Source organism: Phocoena phocoena, chromosome 10, assembly GCF_963924675.1.
Source record: "Phocoena phocoena chromosome 10, mPhoPho1.1, whole genome shotgun sequence".
NCBI lineage: Eukaryota > Metazoa > Chordata > Mammalia > Artiodactyla > Phocoenidae > Phocoena > Phocoena phocoena.
Genome location: NC_089228.1, coordinates 81,934,783 through 81,958,771, shown reverse-complemented (window position 1 = coordinate 81,958,771; position 23,989 = coordinate 81,934,783). Strand labels below are relative to the sequence as shown.

Below are 23,989 nucleotides of genomic sequence, written 5' to 3'. Positions count from 1 at the left end.
GCCCCACCCATGTCTCCCTACCCCCCAACCCCACTCTAGGATATCAAGCTTAGTCACGGCTCTACATTTAGTTTCCAGGAGATTCTTTGAACTGGGTGCCAGCCTAGCCTTACTAACGGGGCTCTCCCCCTCCTTTCCCCTCATAACAACCGACCAGTCTGGGATGAAGGGAAGAAGACACGGTTCTGGGAGAAGCTGGAAGGGTGGGGTGGGGGTGGGGCGATGGGGGAGATGGTTGTGAGTCAGAAGCAACAGCCTGGAGGGGAATACCTGCTGGTCATATACCCCCCATGGTGCCCAAGATGCGGGCAGAGCCCTGACATTCACTCTTAACTATCTTCTATGGCCATTTGTTTTCTTCTTTTTAGAGTGAAAGGGTAAGGTCTACGTGCCAGCCTTGGGAGGAGTCCAAAATAGAAAGTATGAGGACATGTAGGTTCAGTCACTGGTTCTGTAATTATCTGTCTAGGTGACCAGACCAAGCCACGAAACCTCTGATATTTTGTGCTTGTGTTTGAAAATGTAAAGGTTTGGCTGAAGGGCTCTGCCTAAAAATCTTCAGATAGTTTCTATGGTAAACTGAAAGTAATAACTATAGTCCTGGTATTAATCCCCCACCTTCAGTAAGAATGATTGAGATATAACAGAACTGAGAGGGTGTGGGACCCCAACAAAAGAAGGGAGAAGGGAGCAAACTTTTGAACACTACTCTGTCACTGACACTGAACTAAGGCCTTATAAGTATTATCCTTGTAGTCGTCATCCTATGAAATATTGTTAATTCTAATTTAGAGATACAGAGACGTGTAATTTAGTTAACTTACAAGTACTTCATTGTGGAAGAAAGAAAAACAGCTTCAACAACGAAGTAGAGTCCAGATGCAAACCCAGGTTTTTTTCCATGCTGCTGGAAATTAGCAGGGTTCCCAGGTCTTTGAAGCCTTTGCCATTTGATGGTTAAAAATGCCTGGCTCATAAAAAGAAACGAAATTGAGCTATTTGTAATGAGGTGGATAGACCTAGAGTCTGTCATACAGAGTGAAGTAAGTCAAAAAGAGAAAGACAAATACCGTATGCTAACACATATATATGGAATTTAAGGGAAAAAAAATGTCATGAAGAACCTAGGGGTAAGACAGGAATAAAGACACAGACCTACTAGAGAATGGACTTGAGGATATGGGGAGGGGGAAGGGTAAGCTGTGGCAAAGCGAGAGAGAGGCACGGACATATATACACTACCAAACGTAAGGTAGATAGCTAGTGGGAAGCAGCCGCAGAGCACAGGGAGAACAGCTCGGTGCTTTGTGACCGCCTGGAGGGGTGGGATATGGAGGGTGGGAGGGAGGGAGACGCAAGAGGGAAGAGATATGGGAACATATGTATATGTATAACTGATTCACTTTGTTATAGAGCAGAAACCAACACACCACTGTAAAGCAATTATACTCTAATAAAGATGTAAAAAAAAAAACAAACCTGGCTCTAGGTTTCATATCAGTTATCTCTTTTGCGTTCCTCTGATAAACCTAGAATTATACTATCTTTTAAAACAAGTAGAATTGAGGAGAAAACGATACTGTTTGAAAAACTGTAGGAAAAAGGAGAGAGAAGAAACAAGATCCCGCAGCCTCGGGGTGAGAAAGGTTCCCTTCCCCCACGCTTCCTGCCGCCGGCGGTCAGCTTTCTTGGCACTCTCTCTCCCATCTCCCACCCTTAAATTTTACCTGACAGCCCGTCAGGCTTGGGGAAACTGAGCCTTGATCCTTCCAAACACCAAACCCGATAAAAACCTAATTCCAAAGCTAATCAAATTAAAGTTCTGAAAAATCTCTTGGGGTTCATATAATCTCCTTAGACACCAAGTAAACCGGTAACTGAGTTTCTGCATTCGGAAGTGTCCAGTGCAAAAGGAAAGACAAAATTCAGGCGACTCTCCCCTTGTAGGAAATGGAAAAGGAATACAGATGCTTAGGTTTACAGGCCAGTCCACAGAGAGAAACTTAATGCAAAAGGTAGGTCAAATACGATGTGCGGCTGATACGATTCAAGAAAAACAGCATTTTCGAGTGGCTTTTTTTCTGCTAAGCCAGCAGCCACAAGATTTGAGGCCCTCTCACAGCCTCTACCTGCCTGGCAGTGGAGACAATGATACCCTTTGCTTCAAACCAACAGAGGAATACAATTGCAAATTTGGAGAGAAGGAAAGAGTGAATCCAGAAGTGCTGCTGGTAGCAGCTGATGGTGAGGAAGCTTCCAGAAGGAGGGGGTGAGGTTAAGGGTCTCTGGAAGTGTTCCTATACTGGGCAACTAAGACGTAAGTTTGGGGAATCCCCAGCCAGATATTGCATAAAGAAATGGAAAATTCCTGAACTTTGGCCAGTTTGACTAGATTAAGGAGGTGATTCATTAGGGGATCACATCTGAAAGTAAAAAAGTTATCACCTACCTGCACAGAGAAAGACACACAGGTTTGTTAAAGCAATCTTTTTGCAACATCAGTTTAGATTAGCCTGAGCAAATTATAGAATAAACAAATGAATACCCTTGGATTCCAGGAAAAGGTGTTTTGATGGACAGGTGTGTGTGTAAAGAATGCCAATTGAGCAAAAGTGTTCAAAAGCAAGATTTCTTCCCTTCATCAGAAACTGCCTGCTGGGCTTCCCTGGTGGCGCAGTGGTTAAGAATCGACCTGCCAAAGCAGAGGACTCGAGTTCGAGCCCTGGTCGGGGAAGACCCCACATGCTGCAGAACAACAAAGCCCAGGCGCCACAACTACTGAGCCTGTGTTCTAGAGCCTGCGAGCCACAACTGTTGAGCCCACGTGCCACAACTGCTGAAGCCTGCACACCTAGAGCCCACGCTCCCAACAACAGAAGCCCAATGAGAAGCCCGCATACCACAACGAAGAGTAGTTCCCCGCAACTAGAGAGAGCCCCCGCTCATCAACGAAGACCCAACACAGCCAAAAATAAATAGATTTATATTAAAAAAAAAAAAAAGAGGAATCTGCCTGCCAATGCAGGGGACATAGGTTCATGCCCACATGCCGTCGAGCAACTGAGCCCGTGCGCTACAACTACTGAGCCTGTGCTCTAGAGCCCGTGTTCCACAACGAGAGAAGCCACCACAATGAGAAGCCCGCGCAGCACAACAAAGAGTAGCCCCCGCTCGCCGCAACTAGAGCAAGCCCATGTGTAGCAATGAAGACCCAAAGCAACAAAAATAAATAAATAAATAGAAAAAAAACCCCTGCCTCCTCCCACTTGTGCTCTTAATGTTTTCTATGCTCAAGACATGTGAGTACAGCAATGAGTCTATTTTTCTATGGGTTGTGAACCCCGCACTGTTCCTTTAATATCCCTCAAATTTTCATTTTAGCCGCCTAAAGAGGGGTCTGGCATTTCACACAAAGGATGAAGAAACAAAGGCCAAAACAAATTACCAAATATAAAATTGTACCTGAAACAGGAAGAAAGGTAACACGCAGAAAGTTGAAATCCAGGCTAAAAAACTAAGTGGAAGAATTACGTGCACAGCAAATGATGTGAAGTTTTAAAGGAGCTAGAATCTGGGTCCCGCCAACCTCTCCCACTTTACAGCACCATCCCGACCAGTTTGCTTTTAAGTGGGCCACCTGCCAACCTGCTGTAGTATATGATGCTGTTAAAGAGGAGTGAACATTCCCGCCCCGCCCTCGCAGGCTCATCACCACATCACATTTATTTTAAAGCGGTGGACAGCCTAGAGGCTGCAAGTGACAAGGCAGAAGGCCGAATTCCGGACTCAGATTAATCCTGGCACCACCAATCATCCGAGGCTGAACCAGGAATGAAGACGGCAGAAAGGGGCATCCCTGGTGGCGCAATGGTAGAGAGTCCGCCTACCGATGCAGGGGACATGGGTTCGTGCCCCGGTCCAGGAAGATCCCACACGCCGCGGAGCGGCTGGGCCCGTGAGCCATGGCTGCTGAGCCTCCGCGTCCGAAGCCTGTGCTCCGCAACGGGAGAGACCACAACAGTGAGCAGGCCCGCGTACCCCCCCCCCCCAAAAAAAAGAAGGTAGAAAGGAAACGGGGGTGGCCTGGAACCCTGGCTGGGAAAGATGAGGAACTGGGAGAAGCCCCAAAGGCCTAATGATAGCTGAATTTCTTTTTCCTTTTTTTTTTTTTTTTTTTTTGCGGCACACGGGCCTCTCACCGCTGTGGCCTCTCGCGCTGCGGAGCACAGGCTCCGGACGCGCAGGCTCAGCGGCCATGGCTCACGGGCTCAGCCGCTCCGCGGCCTGTGGGATCTTCCCGCACCAGGGCACGAACCCGTGTCCCCTACATCGGCAGGCAGACTCTCTACCACTGCGCCACCAGGGAAGCCCGATAGCTGAATTTCTATAGAGATCATTTTTCTTCCTCAAGCCCCAGTCCAGCCCGAGGAAAACGGGAGCGATTCTGCGCGGGGACAGGGGCGCGGTGGATCCAACCCTGCCCTTCCCTCCCCACGCCCCTGACCGAACGCGTTCCTTTTAAGGCGTTGGGAACCTTCTCCAATTTAAGAACCGTCTGTTTACCTGATTACTTTTCTTTTGAAAATTCAAATTTTCCCATCCCCAGATATTCCATCCATATAGGGCTAAAGATGACGCCAAAACTGTACTTCATTATCTCTTTCCTTGTCCTTCCTATTTTAAAAATAAGATGGGAAAAACGCCGGGAGGGCCAAGGCAATTCTCAGGCAGCCCGGCCCCTCCGCGAACCGGCCCAAACGTGGCTGCTTCCATCAGCGTCAGGCTCCAATCAGCGTCTCTTTGGGCCACAGATACCCCACCCTCTTAGAGAAACTCCGGATCTTTCTGTAATTTGGGTCTCCCCGGAATCGTGTACCCCCGAATCCTACTTTAAAGAACCAAACTTATTTTAGCCCCACGAGCCTCTCACCGCCCTACTTATTACAAGCCTAGGACTCATCCTTCCGGTCGACAGCCAACTACTTGGCAGGCGGCTCGCCAGGGAAACGGAGACTGGGTGGGCGGAGTCAACAACGACTCTTCCCAGCGCCTCTCCCCCCTCCCCTTAGGACTCCAGTTTCCTCCAGCGAATCCGAGAAGAGTCTGGAGAGTTCTGGGAGGGGCGGCACCCACGGGGCTGATTGGTCCCAGAAAACCAGGGGGCAGGGCCTGAGGAGAAACCCCTGGAATATTCCCGACCCGGCAGCCACACTGAGCTCGGTGACTGGCTGAGGAGGGAAAAGGCGGAGCTTGATGAAAAACTATAAACACAGAGCCGCCCTCAGAGAAACCGTAAGCCTTGAGGGAGCTACTAAGATTTGTGTGGTTGGTGAGCGCAGCTTCTGCAGACACACTTTTTGCGAACACCACCCCGAGCGGCACCGGCGCGTTCAGTTTTCGGAATCCGAAAGGACCGAGCTCCTCGTCGCTGAACTCGTTGGCCGTTTTCAGGTCTGACGTTCGTTGCGGAGCCGAGAGGACAGGACACCGGCATGGCGAAAAGCACGGCCATTGGCATCGACCTGGGCACCACCTACTCCTGCGTGGGGGTGTTCCAGCACGGCAAAGTAGAGATCATCGCCAACGATCAGGGCAACCGCACCACCCCCAGCTACGTGGCCTTCACGGACACCGAACGGCTCATCGGCGACGCGGCCAAGAACCAGGTGGCGCTGAACCCACAGAACACCGTGTTCGACGCGAAGCGGCTGATCGGCCGTAAGTTTGGCGACCCTGTGGTGCAGTCGGACATGAAGCACTGGCCTTTCCGGGTGATCAACGACGGTGACAAGCCCAAGGTGCAGGTGAGCTACAAGGGGGAGACCAAGGCGTTCTACCCCGAGGAGATCTCGTCGATGGTGCTGACCAAGATGAAGGAGATCGCCGAGGCGTACCTGGGCCACCCGGTAAGCAACGCGGTGATCACTGTGCCGGCCTACTTCAACGACTCGCAGCGCCAGGCCACCAAAGATGCCGGGGTGATCGCGGGGCTGAACGTGCTGAGGATCATCAACGAGCCCACGGCTGCCGCCATCGCCTACGGCCTGGACCGGACGGGCAAGGGGGAGCGCAACGTGCTCATCTTTGACCTGGGCGGGGGCACGTTCGACGTGTCCATCCTGACGATCGACGACGGCATCTTCGAGGTGAAGGCCACGGCCGGGGACACCCACCTGGGTGGGGAGGACTTCGACAACAGGCTGGTGAACCACTTCGTGGAGGAGTTCAAGAGGAAGCACAAGAAGGACATCAGCCAGAACAAGCGGGCCGTGAGGCGGCTGCGCACCGCCTGCGAGAGGGCCAAGAGGACCCTGTCGTCCAGCACCCAGGCGAGCCTGGAGATCGATTCCCTGTTCGAGGGCATCGACTTCTACACGTCCATCACCAGGGCGCGGTTCGAAGAGCTGTGCTCGGACCTGTTCCGGAGCACCCTGGAGCCCGTGGAGAAGGCTCTGCGCGACGCCAAGCTGGACAAGGCTCAGGTCCACGACCTGGTCCTGGTGGGGGGTTCCACCCGCATCCCCAAGGTGCAGAAGCTGCTGCAAGACTTCTTCAACGGGCGCGACCTCAACAAGAGCATCAACCCCGACGAGGCGGTGGCCTATGGGGCGGCAGTGCAGGCAGCCATCCTGATGGGAGACAAGTCTGAGAACGTGCAGGACCTGCTGCTGCTGGACGTGGCTCCCCTGTCGCTGGGGCTGGAGACGGCTGGGGGCGTGATGACTGCCCTGATCAAGCGCAACTCCACCATCCCCACCAAGCAGACGCAGATCTTCACCACCTATTCGGACAACCAGCCCGGCGTGCTGATCCAGGTGTACGAGGGCGAGAGGGCCATGACGCGGGACAACAACCTGCTGGGGCGCTTCGAGCTGAGCGGCATCCCACCGGCGCCCAGAGGAGTGCCCCAGATCGAGGTGACCTTCGACATCGACGCCAATGGCATCCTGAACGTCACGGCCATGGACAAGAGCACGGGCAAGGCCAACAAGATCACCATCACCAACGACAAGGGCCGGCTGAGCAAGGAGGAGATCGAGCGCATGGTGCAGGAGGCGGAGAAGTACAAAGCCGAGGACGAGGTCCAGCGCGAGAGGGTGTCTGCCAAGAACGCCCTGGAGTCGTACGCCTTCAACATGAAGAGTGCCGTGGAGGATGAGGGGCTGAAGGGGAAGATCAGCGAGGCCGACAAGAAGAAGGTGCTGGACAAGTGCCAGGAGGTGATTTCGTGGCTGGACGCCAACACCTTGGCCGAGAAGGACGAGTTTGAGCACAAGAGGAAGGAGCTGGAGCAGGTGTGTAACCCCATCATCAGCGGACTGTACCAGGGGGCGGGTGGCCCCGGGGCTGGCGGCTTTGGGGCCCAGGCCCCTAAAGGGGGCTCTGGATCTGGCCCCACCATTGAGGAGGTGGATTAGGGGACTTACTGTTGTTTCTCTGTATTCCTCTTTGAGACAGAGGAGACCCAAGGACCTTGGTTATTTCCCTGTATGTTAGTCCTCTACTATAGCAGTTCATTCTAAGGTTAGCTTTTAACCTTTAATAATTAGCTTGCTTGTCTTTGTTATTTATGTTATAACCAATGTGTTCACCACAATTATTTCCGTTTCATGTAAGTTGGTAGTGTAAGGGTCGCTTTCCTTTTTTTTCCCCCCTCTCAAATGGATTAACACTGCCACCTTCTGTCCTATTTTTTGCTTTGTAAACATACCAAAACTCATGGAATTAAAAATGTATATGCTTAAGGAATAAGAATAAAGTGTTAAATATGTATGTCTGCTTTTATTTGGGGAGGGATAATAGTCTCTTCTCTGAAATCCATAGACCATGAAAGGGCTGTACTTCTGAAGAGAGTATCATACGTATTTGGAGCCGTGGGTATGGCTGTTTTTGTTGGGACTTTATTGTAGGTGGTAAATCACATCCGTGACAGAAAACAAATTCCAAGTGCCCATTTTCATTGGGGTGGGGTTTGTTTTAGGTACAAGTAGGGATGGGAGCTGCCGTAGGGTTCTGGGGAGGAGAGATTGTTGTGGTGGTAAAGGCAGTGTTGAGAGGGGTTCACGGTTCCTTAGGGTCTTGCACTCACTGTGTGCAGAGCTGTTCATTTCTTACTAGACCTGTGAGTCTTCCAGTCTTTTATTTATGAATTTAGGGGTGGACAAAACAGTAAAAATGAGATGCAGATTCGTACTCTGTTTTATAAATCCCAGTTGAGTGAGTTAGTGCAAATTATTTAGCCTTAGTTTTGGTTGCCTCCTTTCAAAATAAAGCATTTGTCTGAATGGCCTCAGTTCCAAAGATCTAGATCATTTTGAGCAGAAATGTGCTGTAGGCAAGCAACATGTTCAACGAAGGTCACTGGAGCTGCAGTTATTCAACTGAGGGTCTGGGGGAGTGAGATACTGAGAGTTTGGGGGCATGGCAATAAAGAGGAATGGGCCAGGCACTGCACCTGTTTCTCTGAGTCACTCCAGTAATCCTCACTAGTTCTCATCACACCACCCTCTAACTTAGGTATTGTAAAGTTTCTTTTTCATAGGTAGCCATGTGGAGGTGGTCACTTAAGCTATATCCAGAGCAAAACTAGGGAGGAACAAGTGATGATTTGGGGGCCAGGGTTTTTTCACACTGCCTAACACTGGGGCTAGTGTGGGTGGTTCCTGTCTGGCTGTAAGTGGTGGTTTTACCCCAGTTTTAACAATCAGTAGCCTTTTTGTTCTTTTCATGGACAGTCTCAAAACAAAAGCAACTTAATAGCACATTTAATTATGAACGAAGAGGAAATAAAAGCTGTGCAGCATACATCTGGGGAGATGGGCGTTCCTCCCACACAAGCCCTTCCCTAGGGCTTCTCACTGGAGCAGTTAAACGTCCTTAACACTTCCTCTAGCCTGATAAATCCCAACCTTGTTTTTCCAAAAACTGAGCCTGGGAATATCTACTCCAGAATCAAGTTAAAGTTCCCTGTGTTTTATCTTTCAATAAATCCTTCCTCTCTGGGAAACTGAAACATCTTAGGAATGACAAAGTATGGGAAGCCTTGTAAAAGAAAAGCTTGTAAAGGAAATAGTATAGTTTTGGTTCCTGGGCCAATTCTCAAAGGCCGGTCTTACAAGATAGGTGAACTGGAGTATCATAGGCTCTGACCATAGCATATAGTATGTGCAGTTTAACTGCCGCAGCAGCAGAAATTGGGGTCTCGCTTAACTTGTAAAAAATTTAACCAGTCAGGCAATAGAGGGAATAAACCTTGGTAACTTCAAATCACTGGAGCCATGGTTCTCCAGCCCAGTGGTATATTGAGATCATTTGGGAAGCTAAAGAAATACTGGGGCTTCCCTGGTGGCGCAGTGGTTGAGAGTCCGCCTGCCGATGCAGGGGACACGGGTTCGTGCCCCGGTACGGGAAGATCCCACGTGCCGCGGAGTGGCTGGGCCCGTGAGCCATGGCCGCTGAGCCTGTGCGTCCGGAGCCTGTGCTCCGCAACGGGCGAAGCCACAGCGGTGAGAGGCCTGTGTACCGCAAAAAAAAAAAAAAAAAAAAAAAAGAAATACTGATACCAGTCCCGCAAGAGTCAGGCCAAGAAATTGGCCTGGAAGTAGGCCAAGTAATTGTATAGAATTAAAATTGTCTCAGTGTTTCAGCCAAAGTTGAGAAAAAGCCACTGCACCAGAGGCTACTCCTGATTATGTTTTTAGAGGTATGGGGACCCAAGAGAGGCAGGACAGGAAGGTGTCAGTGCTTCCAGGAGCAGCTGGTGGCAAGGGGCTTTCTGCTGTGAACCAGAGCTGGAAGCCTTCCAAGGCCTTAAAGTGTTGAATCACTGGCAGCAGCAGTGATGATAAAGGTTAGGGAAATCACCAGCAACGGTTTAACGGGCCAAACAGAATTCCTGAAGCCGGGCCAACTACTTTCATGAGTCCTCATTAGGGAAATGGTTCATTAAAAAGCAACATCACGAAATTCCCTGGTTTCCCAGTGGTTAGGACTCGGCGCTTTCACTGCGGGCCTGGGTTCAATCCTAAGATCTTGCAAGCGGCACAGCACAGCCAATAAAAACAGCCACGCTAGAATATGAGAAGTCATCACCTACCAGTACATATACACTTCCTGAAACTTAAAGTCATTTTGCAACATCAACCACAGGTGGAAGTCAACCACTGGGAGCTGAGAAGTGTGTCAAATAAACAGATGAATACTATAGGATTCTTGGAAGAGGTTTTTTAAAAATATCTATTTTCGGCTGCGCAGAGTCTTCGTTGCGGCACATGGGATCTTTGTTGCGGCATGTTTACTTAAATTCATTAACTTGAGATGTCTGGTTTTCTTTAATTTTTTTTAAAATTTAATTTTATTTATTTTTTTATACAGCAGGTTCTTATTAGTTATCTATTTTATACATATTAGTGTATATATGTCAATCCCAATCTCCCAGTTCATCCCACCACCATCTCCCCCGCCACTTTCCCCCCTTGGTGTCCATACGTTTGTTCTCTACATCTGTGTCTCTATTTCTGCCTTGCAAACCAGTTCATCTGTACCATTTTTCTAGGTTCCACATATATGCGTTTATATACGATATTCCTTTTTCTCTTTCTGAGTTACTTCACTCTGTATGACAGACTCTAGATCCACCCACGTCTCTACAAGTGACCCAATTTCATTCCTTTTTATGGCTAAGTAATATTCCATTGTACATCTGTACCACATCTTCCTTATCCATTCGTCTGTCGATAGGCATTTAGGTTGCTTCCGTGTCCTGGCTATTGTAAATAGTACTGCAATGAACATTGGGGTGCATGTGTCTTTTTGAATTATGGTTTTCTCTGGGTATATGCCCAATAGTGGGATTGCTGGATCATATGGTAAGGCTATTTTTAGTTTTTTAAGGAACCTCCACACTGTTCTCAATAGTGGACATATATACACTACCAAATGTAAAATAGATAGCTAGTAGGAAGCAGCCACCTAGCACAGGGAGATCAGCTCTGTGCTTTGTGTCCACCTAGAGGGGTGGGATAGGGAGGGTGGGAGGGAGAAGCAAGAGGGAGGAGATATGGGGATATATGTATATGTATAGCTGATTCACTTTGTTATAAAGCAGAAACTAACACACCATTGTAAAGCAATTATACTCCAATAAAGATGTTAAAAAAAAAAAGCTACAATGAGGTATCAACTCACACCAGTTAGGATGGGAATCATCAGAAAGTCTACAAACAACAATTGCTGGAGAGGGTGTGGAGGAAGGGGAACCCTCTTGCACTGTTGGTGAGAATGTAAATAGATACAGCCACTATGGAGAACAGTATGGAGATTCTTTAATTTTTTATTTTAATTAATTAATTTTTAATTTTTTGGCTGCATTGGGTCTTCTCTGCTGCGTGAGGGCTTTCTCTAGTTGCAGCAATCGGGGTCTACTCTTCGTTGTGGTACGCGGGCTTCTCATTGTGGTGGCTTTTTCTTGTTGCAGAGCACGGGCTCCAGTAACTGGCACGCAGGCTCTAGACCACACTCTCAGTAGTTGTGGCGCAGGGGCTTAGTTGCTCCCCGGCATGTGGGATCTTCCTGGACCAGGGATCGAACCCATAGTCCCCTTGCATTGGCAGGCAGACTCTTTACCACTGCGCCACCAGGGAAATCCCTAGTTTTCTCTAATTGACAGTAATCTTATGAAGTGCCGACTACCCGATCTTTCTCGCAAAAACTCTTTCATAGCCTGGCTCCTCCCTTACCTCTTCAGGGCTGAGAGGCTGCGACCCGGGCCTAAGTCCTCAGTTTTATCCACCAAATAAAACAGATTCTCAACGTTTATGTCGTGCATTTTTTTTCAGTGGACACAATTATACCTTAATAAAGGTGCTTAAGAAAAAAAAAAGGACAGGAAGTTTAATGTACCTGACAGGTCTTGCAAATTCAGATTTCGCTGGCTAGACAAAGCAGGGTGACAGTCTCTTGGAGTGACCCCCCGAATCCAAACCGGGATAAGTGCGAACTAGAGAGAAGTCCTTCGGTTACGCAAGCAGAGACTGGACTATCTGGCAGGCCATCCAGGAAGAGCGTTCAGCTGCGCGCGCACCTGGAAGCATCGGGGACGTTCTCCGGCCTGGCCAGTAAAGTCGCCTGTTTTTTGTTTTTCAAAATTCACAAAACATCTCCGAATATTTGTCCAGAAGAATGTGAAACGTTCACTCATGGCCTCTCTTTCACTTAACTTTAGTCTTGTTTGGACAAGCTATGGGAAAAATTCTGAGGGTCGAGACAGGCATCTCAGAAGACAGCTATAGGCCCGTCAGGCCCCGACGCCACGCCGCCGTAAATAAAAGGCCTGGCCCAGGCCTCATCGTTCTCTTTGTGCAGTGAACTTGTGGCTGGGGAGGATGGTGGGTTTGGGATATGCGTGGCGGCAGCTGTGCAACCTTCCGAGAGGAAGGCGACCGCCTGCGCCATCTTTGCACAGCTGCCGGCGTATAGGTACCTCAGTGCTTCAAGGCCGTGTTGGACACTGAGGGGATCGAAGTCTCGGGCTGAGCAGGATGAACTATCATTACAGACTAGAATTTCTGATGTCTTTGTGACTCTATTGCTTGGAACTGACCCAGTCCAGGGCAGGGAGACTCATCTGGTAGTCGCCCTGGCTTCTGCTAACTCACTGGTTTCTTCCCAGGCCCCTGATTCTCGAAGGAGGGTCCGCAGCGCCTCGAAGGTGAGTGGATCGTGCGATGTGGAGTGGCTCGTGGTTGTACTGGGGGAGGATGGGGGTGATGATGATCCCAGGTGATTCTGAGTGTCTCGCTGACGCCATCACCGCAGCGCGCTGACCACCTCCATCCCCCGGGTTGGGATCCCTAGTATTTGGCCTCGGGGAAGCCACTTATTCGTGTGTCTCGTTTCTCCATTAGGGGTTTAAGACGTTCACCCATGTGTTATTTTTGAATAAAGGTGAGTGTTAGGTGTGCGGGCGCTCTTAGTATCTCTCACGTTTTTAAGTCCCCAATGTTTTGTTTAAGCCTTGCTAAACCTGCTTTCTCCACTTGTTTTCCTACTATAAACTACCTTGCATGCTGGGCCTCCTTGATGGAGCTGTTCTCCGCAGTTCTAAATTTGTTTGCTACTTCTTTTCTCTCCTGAACTTCCCATCCCTGAATTCTTAATTTGCTAGATCCTTGTACTGGGGCTGTTGTCTTTGAATGTTGTAGATTCCTTCCCATAATGGCCTCCCTTGATCCAGGTCTCCCTAAATTGGGGGTGATGATTTCTCAGACTAGAGTCTCTGATGCTGATTCTGATGTCAAAATTAATTTCTGACTCATTTGGGGAACTGGATACTTGGAGTTTCGAGAGGAGCCAATGGGAGGGCTGTAACTCTGCTTGTATTTCTCATTGGTGGTCCTGCTTTCATCTTTCTAGCTTGAGAGCTTTGGAAGCCCAGCAGGGGCAGTGCCCCTTCACAGAGATTCAGGGATAGCCTGGTGGCTGAAAGCCTGAAGTTTGGATTTTTCCTCTTGGAGAAGTGCTGTTGGGATAGCTGGGATGCCCAGGTAATGGTTCCTGCCACTTCATCAACAAGCTGTGACAAGAAGTAGAGAGTAGCGTGCCTTCTACCTGGGTACTGTGGTAAGTCTCTTGTTGGTTTTTCTACCAGCTCCAGAGTGGCAATGGTGACCTGGTTGGACTCGAGCCTCTGAGAACTTCTGAGGATCTTTGAAACCACCTGATCCACTCTTAGGCTTCTTTCCACATTGTGTGGCAATTCCCCTGCCCACCCAGACTTTTCTTTTTTTTAAAGTAAAACTGGTATATAACTACATTAGTTTCAGGAACATAATGTTTTGTACATTTATATACACTAGAAAGCGATCACCACCATAAATCTAGTCACCGTGCAGTTGATCCTTTTTGCCTAACCACCTTTCCCTCTGATAACTACCAACCTGTCCCTGTATCTATGATTCATGCTCTTTTTATTTTTAGTTTTAATTTTTTTATTTTTTGCGGTATGCGGGCCTCTCACTGCTGTGGGCTCTCCCGCTGCGGAGCGCAGGCTCAGCGGCCATGGCTCACGAGCCCAGCCGCTCCGCGGCATGTGGGATTTTCCCGGACCGGGGCATGAACCCCTGTCCCCTGCATCGGCAGGCGGACTCTCAACCACTGCGCCACCAGGGAAGCCCCATGCTTTTTTTAAAAATAAATTTATTGTATTTACATATTTTTGGCTGCATTGGGTCTTCGTTGTGGTGCGAGGGCTTCTCCTTGTGGTGGCTTCTCTTGTTGCGGAGCACGGGCTTTAGGCGTGCCGGCTTCAGTAGTTGTGGCACGCGGGCTCTAGAACGCAGGCTCAGTAGTTGTGGCACATGGGCTTAGTTGTTCCGTGGCATGTGGGATCTTCCTGGACCAGGGCTCGAGCCCATGTCCCCTGCGTTGGCAGGCAGATTCTTAAGCACTGTGCCACCAGGGAAGCCCTAGATTAATGCTTTACTGCCAGTTGCTTGCATGTTACTAATATGTGTTGCTTTTATGAAATTTTAGAATTTTGCTGACACAAAGGATATTCTTTACCTGGTGTTGGACAGATCCTTGGAACTTCACGTCTTTCCTGCATTAACCCGCGTGAGCAGCTGTCAATCTCCTGGGGTGGAGGAGACTGCCTAGAAATTTGGGGACCAAAATCAGTTAGGTGGCCTTTACTTCGTCTTACCCAAAAGACTCCAATAAAATATTTTAAAGCAAATAAAAAATAGATTGGTCTCAGTGAAAACAAGACGGTACAGAAAGGTTTAGGGACATGAAAGGTTAACCACCAGTGAATGAGCATCACAGTTGACATCTAGCTGTACCTCTTTGCAGCCACATACAAAAAGTAGATTCACCACATATTGACACCAATGTTGAGGATTTCTAGATTGATCGTGGTAGTATTTTTATGTTTGAGGTTTTTATTACGCCATTAACACAGACATCCAATTTGCCTTTTGATCAATTGGTGAAAACATAGGTTGTCCAGATGTATTTTAAAAGAATATACTGGTAAAAAAATAAAATAATAAAAAAAAAATAATATACTGGTGGTTGCCAGGGGCAGGGAATGAGGAAATGAAGAGTTACTGTGTAATGGGTATAGAGTTCCATTTTAGAAGATGAAAAGAGTTCACGGGGATGGATGATGGTGATGGTTGCTCAATGTGATGAATGTGTTTGTTACCACTGAACCTTATGCTTAAAAGTGGTAAAGATGGGGAGGGGGATAAATTGGAAGATTAGGATTGACACGTACATGCTGCTACATATAAAAAAGGTAACTAATAAGGAGCTATTGTATAGCACAGGGGACTCTACTGAATATTCTGTAATGGCCTATATGGGAAAAGAATTTAACAAAAAAGAGTGGATATATGTATAGCTGATTCACTTTGCTGTATACCTGAAACTAACACGACATTGTAAATCAACCATACCCCAATAAAAAATTTTTTTTAAATGGTAAATTTCATGTGTATTTCACTGCAGTAAAAAATAATGGGGGAAAAGCATACTCTGCTCCTATTTGTCATCTTCATAAAGGAGATTCCCCACCAGCGTGTACAGAGTATGCTGCTGTAAGGCTGTATTGGACGTTAGCCAGCTTCTGGTAAGGGGGCGTTTGAGTTTCTGGTCATGGTATATACCACTGCTGATTCCCTATTAATTTGCACCCATTTGAAGTTGTGTTGTAGAATACATTTCCAAAAGTAGAATTTCAGAGTCAAAGGATTTGGGCATTTAAAGTAATGATGTATGTAACATAAAGTTGTCCCAGTTTATACTCGTAACAGCAGTCTCCTTCAGAGTGCCTGTTTCTCTACCTGCCATCACTACTCCAGGTGGATTGTACCAGTTTGTGTACCTAATAATTCATTTTTTAAAAATAATTCATCTTTTAAATATTGCACATCTTTTGCATCTGTTTTCCTATGGAACGTTTCCATCTTAGACCCCACTCAGCAAAGATTTTTTCCAACTTTTATTTTCCTAATCGTCTTTGCCAGGTCTTTTTTTTTTTTTCCGTCCTTGAAATTGCCCTGTTTGGTACTCTCTACAGGACGCAGTTACCTGCTCCCATTGCTATTCCCTGACCACGGGTTCTGTATAATCTTAGCAGCAACCATATATTTAGTGCTTTGGTCTGTCCTAGGCTTTTTGTGTTTCACTTCATTGAATCCTTAAAACCTTGCAAAGTAGATATGTATCTACCCTACCTTGCAAGCAAGGAGAAGAAAGCACAGGGATGTTAAATAATTTGCTTAAGGTCACAGAGATGGGAGGTACTGAGGCCCCTGGGCTGGACACGTGTTTGTCAAGCGGAGTAAAATTGAAGCTTGGTTCTCACCCAGACACTCTTAAGGACAAAGCAAGTGGCAGAAGCTGAGCTCTGCTGAAGTTAAGAGAGAAAATGACCACTCCTGAGGTCAAGGTAAACTTCTCTGTCTACACATGTGCAGGAAGGCTCCTTGGGGGTCAAAAAGGGAGGGGGCACCACCCCATAAAAAGTGTGGACATACCCCCACAGGCCTCTGCAGTGGAATCCATCTTGGCAAAAAGCTGCACTCCCATCTTGGGGAGGGTCCTAGGACTGGTCTACTGTGAAAAAAGAAAACAAGGTAATTGGCTAAAGGTAACCATAGACCCGGAAGACCCATCCTATATGTGATTTAAATTGCCCTTTTCGGTACTCCTCAGAGAGGATGCCCATATCCTTTCTCTCCGTGTATTTCTGCCTTGCTTCTGTCTTAAATAAACTTTCTCTGTGTGCTGTTCTCCCAATTGTGCTGTGTCTCTAATAATAAACTTTGTACCTGTTCTTACAGTTTTTGCCTCCTTGAAACATTCTTGCTTTCAAATGGGGCAAGAGCCAGGGAACTTTGCTTCTAGCCTCTAGCCACTGGTGGACTAGCCGCTAGGTTCTATTCCCGGGCAGGAACTAAGATCTCTCTTCAGGACCACTCACTGGTCTGTCCGAGATCAGTGTCAGTCAGGATTCAAATTCCTTTCTTTCTAGTATATAATATACCTACGGCCTAGCTTTAAACATTTCCAATAACTGAAGCAAACCTTTCGTTGATTCCGTTTTTCTTTTTCTCCCTCCCACACAGAGGATGTCACCCAGCTGAATTGTGGCTGTATCATTCTTTGGCTTTTCTTTGTACTCTGATTTCAATGCGTCCCTAAAATATTGTTCGGTTTTGTATTTTGTCTTTTTGAGCTTCATAAATATGGACTAATACTCCACGTAGTTACGTTGCAGCTTGGTTCTTTTTTGTTCACATACTTCCCTATAGTTTAGATTCTACACTTCCAAACACATTTCTGCCCATTTTTATTTAGGCAAAAAACAAAAAAACAATTCTAGGTTGACGGGTGTCTCTGGGTAGTGTACATGAGGACTTGCATTTGTAAGTGCATTTTTCTAGGGTGACAGTATCACATACGAAGCACAGGAGACTGGTTAAGATGTAGGGAGCCAGACTGAATACTTACAGCTGTTCAACTTTGGCTGAGTTACTTAGCCACTCTATTTCCTCATTTGTAAATGGATAAAAGAGTACCTACTCTTACGGAGTTGTTAGGTTTAACTATATGTAAATGCACTTAAAACTGCCTAACATAGAAAGCCTTATTTAGGCATTAGCTACAATTAGATTATTCCAAATAGTTTAGACATTAGCTAACATAGCCTAGTCAGTACCTCATCCAGTTTTCCTTAGTCCTTGACATTACTATAAAATGGTCAACTTCATTTCTTGTCCATAGGGTCTTTTCTGCATTCTCTTGCCCTTATTTGTATGATCCAAGTCCTGCCCTAGGTGTTCAGACCTTCCTGTGTCAGTCCCAGGTTTAGAGTATAAGATTGAGGGACTTCCATGGTGGTGCAGTGGTTAAGAATCCAGGGGACATGGGTTTGATCTGATCCCTGGTCCAGGAGGATCCCACATGCCACGGAACAACTGGGCCCGTGCGCCACAACTCCTGAGCCTGCGCTCTAGAGCCCGTGAGCCACACTGCTGAAGCCTGCACACCTAGAGCCTGTGCTCCGCAGCAAGAGAAGCCACTGCAATGAAAAGGCCATGAGCCGCAACCAAAGAGTAGCCCCCGCTCATCGCAACTAGAGAAAGGCTGCGTGCAGCAACGAAGACCCAACGCAGCCATAAATAAATAAATAAATAAATAAATAAATAAATGCATTTAAAAAAATGATCTACAGCCATGGTGAAGATGGTCACGTGAACTTTTCTTAATTCCAGGCATGGAAATCACTTTGCAGTCCTCTCATTCTTGAGCCCCACAGCCTCTCTTCACAGGGGTGACAGTGATTTGATAAGACCCCTACCCCAAAGCACACTGAATCTTCTTCACCCCCAGGAGCACTTTCAGAAGTAACCAGTCCTCCCAACCCACTAGGCAGATCTCACAACTCTCTAAAATTCATCTACGCAGAGCCTGGCCTGCCATCTCAGCTACTGAAGACCGTGAGCCTCCCAGGCCTGTTTCCCCAGGCCTCTCATCCCTGGAATCCTTAGCAACTGGCTAGTGCGCAAGCCCCTCCAGAATGATACCTCTACCTGCCTGTTGCCTGTGCCCGAACCCCTGGAGTCTGCTTGAGTCCTGTTTGCATATTCTATATCCAATTTGTCGGCAAATCATGCTGGCGATACCTTAACACCAAAATTTGGCCGCATCTCACAACTCTACTGCTCCTTGACTCTGGTGGGATCCACCATCGGCTCACTTCGCTCCTCTGTGTGATGCAACAGCCTCCAACAAAGCTTCTGGATATAATTTGGTTTGTGAGGAAATCCTAGAGCCAAGAAATAAAAGCTGTTTTGGATATTGTTTGCAGGAATATAACTTTATAGAATCCCTTTGGAAAACAGTTTAGCAGTACCTACTAAAAATGAGGCATGCTCTCTTCAACCCGGTGTTTCCACTTCTGGTGATGCACCCTAAACACTCACATACAGATACAAGGATTAATATACACATCCTTGATGGTACTGTTGGTTAAGGGGGAGAAAAAAAGGAACCCAAGTGTTCTCCAATAGGGAAATGGGGGTATATTCATAAAATACACAATGTGTTACATGCACCAGTAGGACGAGCAACATACCAGTGTGGATTAATCTCACAATGTGAAGAAAGAAAGCAGATAACAGAAAAACAGTAATGTCATGCTTAAAACATTTACCACTAAACAATATATTGTTTAAAGTTCCTACTGTATAGCACAGTATATTCAATATCCTGTGATAAACCGGATAGAAAAGAATATGAAAAGGAATATATATATATATATGTATAACAATCACTTTGCTGTAGAGCAGACATTAACACAACATTGTAAATCAACCATACTTCAATAAAATAAATTAAAAAATATATATATTGTTTGGAGTTAAGTATCATAGTAGAAACAAAAAGAAAGGCATAGCACTGGGGCTTCCATGGTAGCACAGTGGTTGAGAACCTACCTGACAATGCAGGGGACACGGGTTCGATCCCTGGTCCGGGAGGATCCCACATGCCGCAGAGCAACTAAGCCTGTGTGCCACAACTACTGAGCCTGTGCTCTAGAGCCCATGAGCCACAACTCCTGAAGCCCACGCGCCTACAGCCCGTGCCCCACAATGAAAGAAGCCACCACAATGAGAAGCCTGCGCACTGCAACGAAGACCCAACACAGCCAAAGATAAATAAATAAATAAATTTATATATATAAAAAAAGAAATGCATAGGATTGCTAAATTCAAGATGGGGTGGGCAGGGACAGTGATATAGTCAAGGAGGTGTATAGTCAAGGAGGCTCTATGGGAGCTCATTGTGTAATTCATATTTTCGTATGCCAAACTACTTCTTAATAACTTAAAAAACAATGTTTGGGACCTGTGAATCCAGAGGGCTGAGCACAGGCAAAAGCTTAAGTCAGCCCCAGAGACACCTCCAGACACAGGGAGCTCCCTTGGAAGACAACCGTTCTCAAGATGAGCCAGAACATCCCCAGGAGAACAAGTCAGGAGTCACAATAACAGGTGACTTTACAACTAAGAAACTCAGATGACAGCACGCTTGGAGACTGAAGATGTTCAAAGAGATAGAGGGGCTCATTCAATCCATTGTGCAGAAGAGGGCATTATAAAGAAGCAGATGTGTTTGAAAAGGAAACAAGTAGCAATTCTAGAATTGAAATGAACAGGTAAATTCATAAGAAGCACAACAAACAGGTTAAATAACAGACCAACTGGATAGAGAATTAGTGAACTGGAAGAAGAAATCATCCATAATGTGGAGCAGAGAAAACAGAGATGAATATGAAAAGGAGTTTTTAGGAAGGGTGAAGTGAGATGCTCCAACATTTGGCATTGTTGCCTTCACCTTGCTGGTTTGTTAGAATGCTGCAGCCAGAACAGGCGCAGGCACCATGGTTAGCTCTGTGCAGTGGCATCTATGGGCATCTGGCTTTGAGAAGCTTTGTTTATTGTAGTACTTTCTCGACCATTAACATCCTACTTGCCCAAGATAGTCTTTCAATTGTGTTATTTCCCAAAGAGTAAGGACAGAGAGATTATCCTAAGGGTTAAAGTACCTGCTGATGCTTAAAATGTTAAATTTTATTGCCCCCAGTCAGGTGAATCTCAGGTGGAAATGGATCACATTCCAGGCTGGCTATTGCCTGTCATTAAACCATTAAATTCTAAACATAGTGAAGATAGAGATGTCAGCCAATAATCAAACCCAGTTATGTGCTGACGGGTAACAACATGGGAGAGGGAGCTCTCTTTAAAGGGCCTTGCATCAATGGCGGGCACCACCCTGGATTGGGAGCCTCCCGTTTCTCAGCACGCAGAGAGAGGCCTTGCTCCACAGGGGGTTGATTTCTTCTGCAGGAGGCTGAGCAACCATTACAAAAGATTGCTTTTTAAACTTTTTATCGGGAAACTTTTCAAACAATAGGAAGAATGTAAACACCCATATACCCACCACCTAATCCAACAATTGTCAACATTTTTCCATATTTGAAAATATGGCAAATGGCAAAAGTATATATTAAATTATATATGTGCATATATGCATATACATACATATAAATATAAAATATATATATTTAGCAGGCTCATTTCAATGTGAATTATAGAGATCATGACATTTTATGCTTAAATATTTCAGCATGCATATCCACAATCTAAGGACGTTTACCTGCATATATACTTTTTTTTCTGCGAGGCTTGCAGGATCTTTTTGTTTTTTAATATATAAATTTATTTATTTATTTTATTTTTGACTGCGTTGGGTCTTTCCCTGTGTGTAGGCTTTCTCTGGTTGCAGCGAACAGGGGCTACTCTTTGTTGCGGTGCTTGGGCTTCTCACTGTGGTGGCTTCTCTTGTTGCGGAGCATGGGCTCTAGGCTCGCAGGCTTCGGTAGGTGCAGCACGCTGGCTCAGTAGTTGTGGCTCGCGGCCTCCAGAGCGCAGGCTCAGTAGTTGTGGCGCACAGGTTTAGTTGCTCTGTGGCATGTGGGATCTTCCTGGACCAGGGTTCGAACCTGTGTCCCCTGCACTGGCAGGCGGATTCTTAACCACTGTGCCACCAGGGAAGTCCTACAATACTATTATACCTGAGAAAATTAATAATTCCTAATATTACTTACTAGTTAAATCAATACTCAAATTTTTTCAACTGTTCCCCAAATATCTTTTATGGTAATTGTTCTTTTAAAGAGCCAGTATTAATTGATTCAAGGATCAAGCACTTTCTTTTACTGTTATATCTTGTTAGTCTCTCTCTTTTTTTAATCTTTACTTATTTACTTTCTTATTTTTGGTTGTGTTGGGTCTTCGTTGCGGCAGGCAGGGTCTCTGTTGCGGCACACGGGCTCTTCATTGTGGCACACGGGCTTTTCTCTAGTTGTGGCGTGCGGGTTTTCTCTCTCTAGTTGTGGTGCACGGGCTTAGTTGCCCCGTGGCATGTGGGATCCTAGTTCCCGACCAGGTATCGAACCTGTGTCCCCTGCATTGGAAGGTGGATTCTTTACCACTGGACCACCAGGGAAGTCCCTTGTTAGTCTCTTGATTCTAGAACAGTCCCCTTCTTTCTGTGACAATGATCCTTTGAAGAGACTAGGCCAGTTGTCTTGTAGAACATTCCACATGTTGGCTTCATCTAACTGTGCTCTCTTGGTGTTTTTAACTTGTTCCTCAACTTTCTGCATTTTCTTTAACCTGGAAGTTATACTTAAAGGACTAATCAGATTTTTTTTTTTTTTTTGGCTGCACCACACAGCCTGCGGGATCTTAGCTCCCCAACCAGGGATCAAACCACTGGACCACCAGGGAATTCCCTAGAGACCTAATTAGATTCTGATTACATGGTTTGGGCAACATTCATGGGTGTTCATGAATGACACCATGTATGGCTGCTGTAACAAATTACCACAAACTTGGTGGTTTAAAGCAACAGATATTTATTCCTTCACAATGCTGGAGGCCAGAAGTTCAAAACAGTTTCACTGGGCAAAAATCAAGGTGTCCACAGGGCCTTGCCCCCTCCAGAGACACTATGGGAGAATCTGTTCCTTGTCTCTTCCAGCGTCTGGTGGCTGCTGGCATAACTTGGCTCGTGGCCACATCACTCCAATCTCTGCCTCTGTGTCACGCTGCCTCCTCCTCTTCACTTGTGTGTATTGCGTCCTCTTCTGCCTCCCTCTTATAACGATATACGCGATTTCATTTAGAGCCCTCCTAGATAATCCAGAATTATCTCCCCATCGCAAGACCCTTGATTTAATCAATCTGTAAAGACCCTCTTTATCCCTATATAAGATAGCCTTCACAGGTTCCAGGCGTTAGAGCATGGATATCTTTTAGGGGATCATTTTTTCAGTCTACCACGTGCTATATACTTCACAGGGCCTTGTGTCAGGGGGATTATAAAGTCTACTTGTTCCATTATTCTTTTTTATTTTTAACATCTTTATTGGAGTATAATTGCTTTACAATGGTTTGTTAGTTTCTGCTTTATAACAAAGTGAATCAGCTAAACATATGCATATATCCCCATATCTCCTCCCTCTTGCATCTCCCTCCCACCCTCCCTATCCCACCCCGGTTCCATTATTCTTTTTTTTTTTTTTATTCTTGACCTTAGTTTGATCACCCGGTTACAATAGTGACCCCCAGGATCTCTTCATTGTAGAGGTGCTTCCACCCTTGTGAGTGGCAAGATGGGTTAATTCTTTGGCACTGTTACCAAACCAGGTTTGTTTGCCTGACGCGCAGCAAGCCAAACGCTAGGTTTGCAGCAGAGAGTTTATCCACAAGGCAGCCAACTGACGGGATGAGAGAACAAGTCTCAAATTTTCTTCCCAAAAAGGCAAGGGGCTTGGGGTATTCATAGGATAAAGCTGAGGTGTGGGGAAAGGTAATTAGAGATAAGAGGAAGGTGCTCAATCAACGTTCTGCACAGACACAACTAAGCTACAGGTTTCTTCTTGGGACCTATGTTCAGAAAATGGCTGTGTTAGTATGCGCTGAGGGTGAATTTTTTGTCCTTCTGATGTCAAAATGTCACGGAGCAGACACTCTGTGCCCAGACACTCTGCATGCCCAGATGGAAGGTCAGTGGTCTTAACCAGTCTTAACTGGTTCTATCTTGAACTGGACACAGACAACTCCAAATCTCAAAAAAACAACTTGGGCAAACACTGTTTAGGCTATGTGATGCTCAGAGGACATGCAAGTTTTTTGTAAAAATGGAGTGAGCTTGATCAGTGAAGGCAGGTTACAGTTTATTATTTATTAATGGCTAACGGCTGAATACCCTTGGTTTCAGCATCTTGTGAATGAATATCCAGTCTCCATCAACCTTCACCTAATGATTTTGGCATCCACTGATGATCTTTGCCTGTGTAGGGGAGGAAATAGTTTTCCTTGACCCTCTTAGGGTCCCTGGCTGGGTTTGA

The 23,989-nt window shown here is 46.4% G+C and overlaps 1 protein-coding gene and 3 non-coding genes across 4 annotated transcripts; all 4 read left to right on the top strand.

Annotated features, from left to right (window-relative positions):
- Window positions 1-5,311: 5,311 nt before the first annotated feature.
- Window positions 5,312-7,418, top strand: LOC136128979 (heat shock 70 kDa protein 1B). Its single transcript, XM_065885047.1, has one exon. It carries the CDS (start codon window positions 5,493-5,495, stop codon window positions 7,416-7,418), a length of 1,926 nt encoding a protein of 641 aa, XP_065741119.1. The 5' UTR covers window positions 5,312-5,492.
- A 5,345-nt stretch (window positions 7,419-12,763) lies between these two features.
- Window positions 12,764-12,826, top strand: LOC136130097 (small nucleolar RNA SNORD48). Its single transcript, XR_010656297.1, has one exon. It is a non-coding gene; the product is annotated as a small nucleolar RNA SNORD48 (small nucleolar RNA).
- Window positions 12,827-13,247: 421 nt separating this feature from the next.
- On the top strand, window positions 13,248-13,314 carry LOC136130096 (small nucleolar RNA SNORD52). Its single transcript, XR_010656296.1, has one exon. It is a non-coding gene; the product is annotated as a small nucleolar RNA SNORD52 (small nucleolar RNA).
- A 336-nt stretch (window positions 13,315-13,650) lies between these two features.
- LOC136130110 (small nucleolar RNA ZL8) lies at window positions 13,651-13,731 on the top strand. Its single transcript, XR_010656309.1, has one exon. It is a non-coding gene; the product is annotated as a small nucleolar RNA ZL8 (small nucleolar RNA).
- The last annotated feature ends 10,258 nt before the right edge of the window (window positions 13,732-23,989 follow it).

Excerpts from the sequence above, each read along its gene's own strand:
- LOC136128979 (XM_065885047.1), top strand. The coding sequence starts at position 5,493 with ATGGCGAAAAGCACGGCCATTGGCATCGACCTGGGCACCACCTACTCC.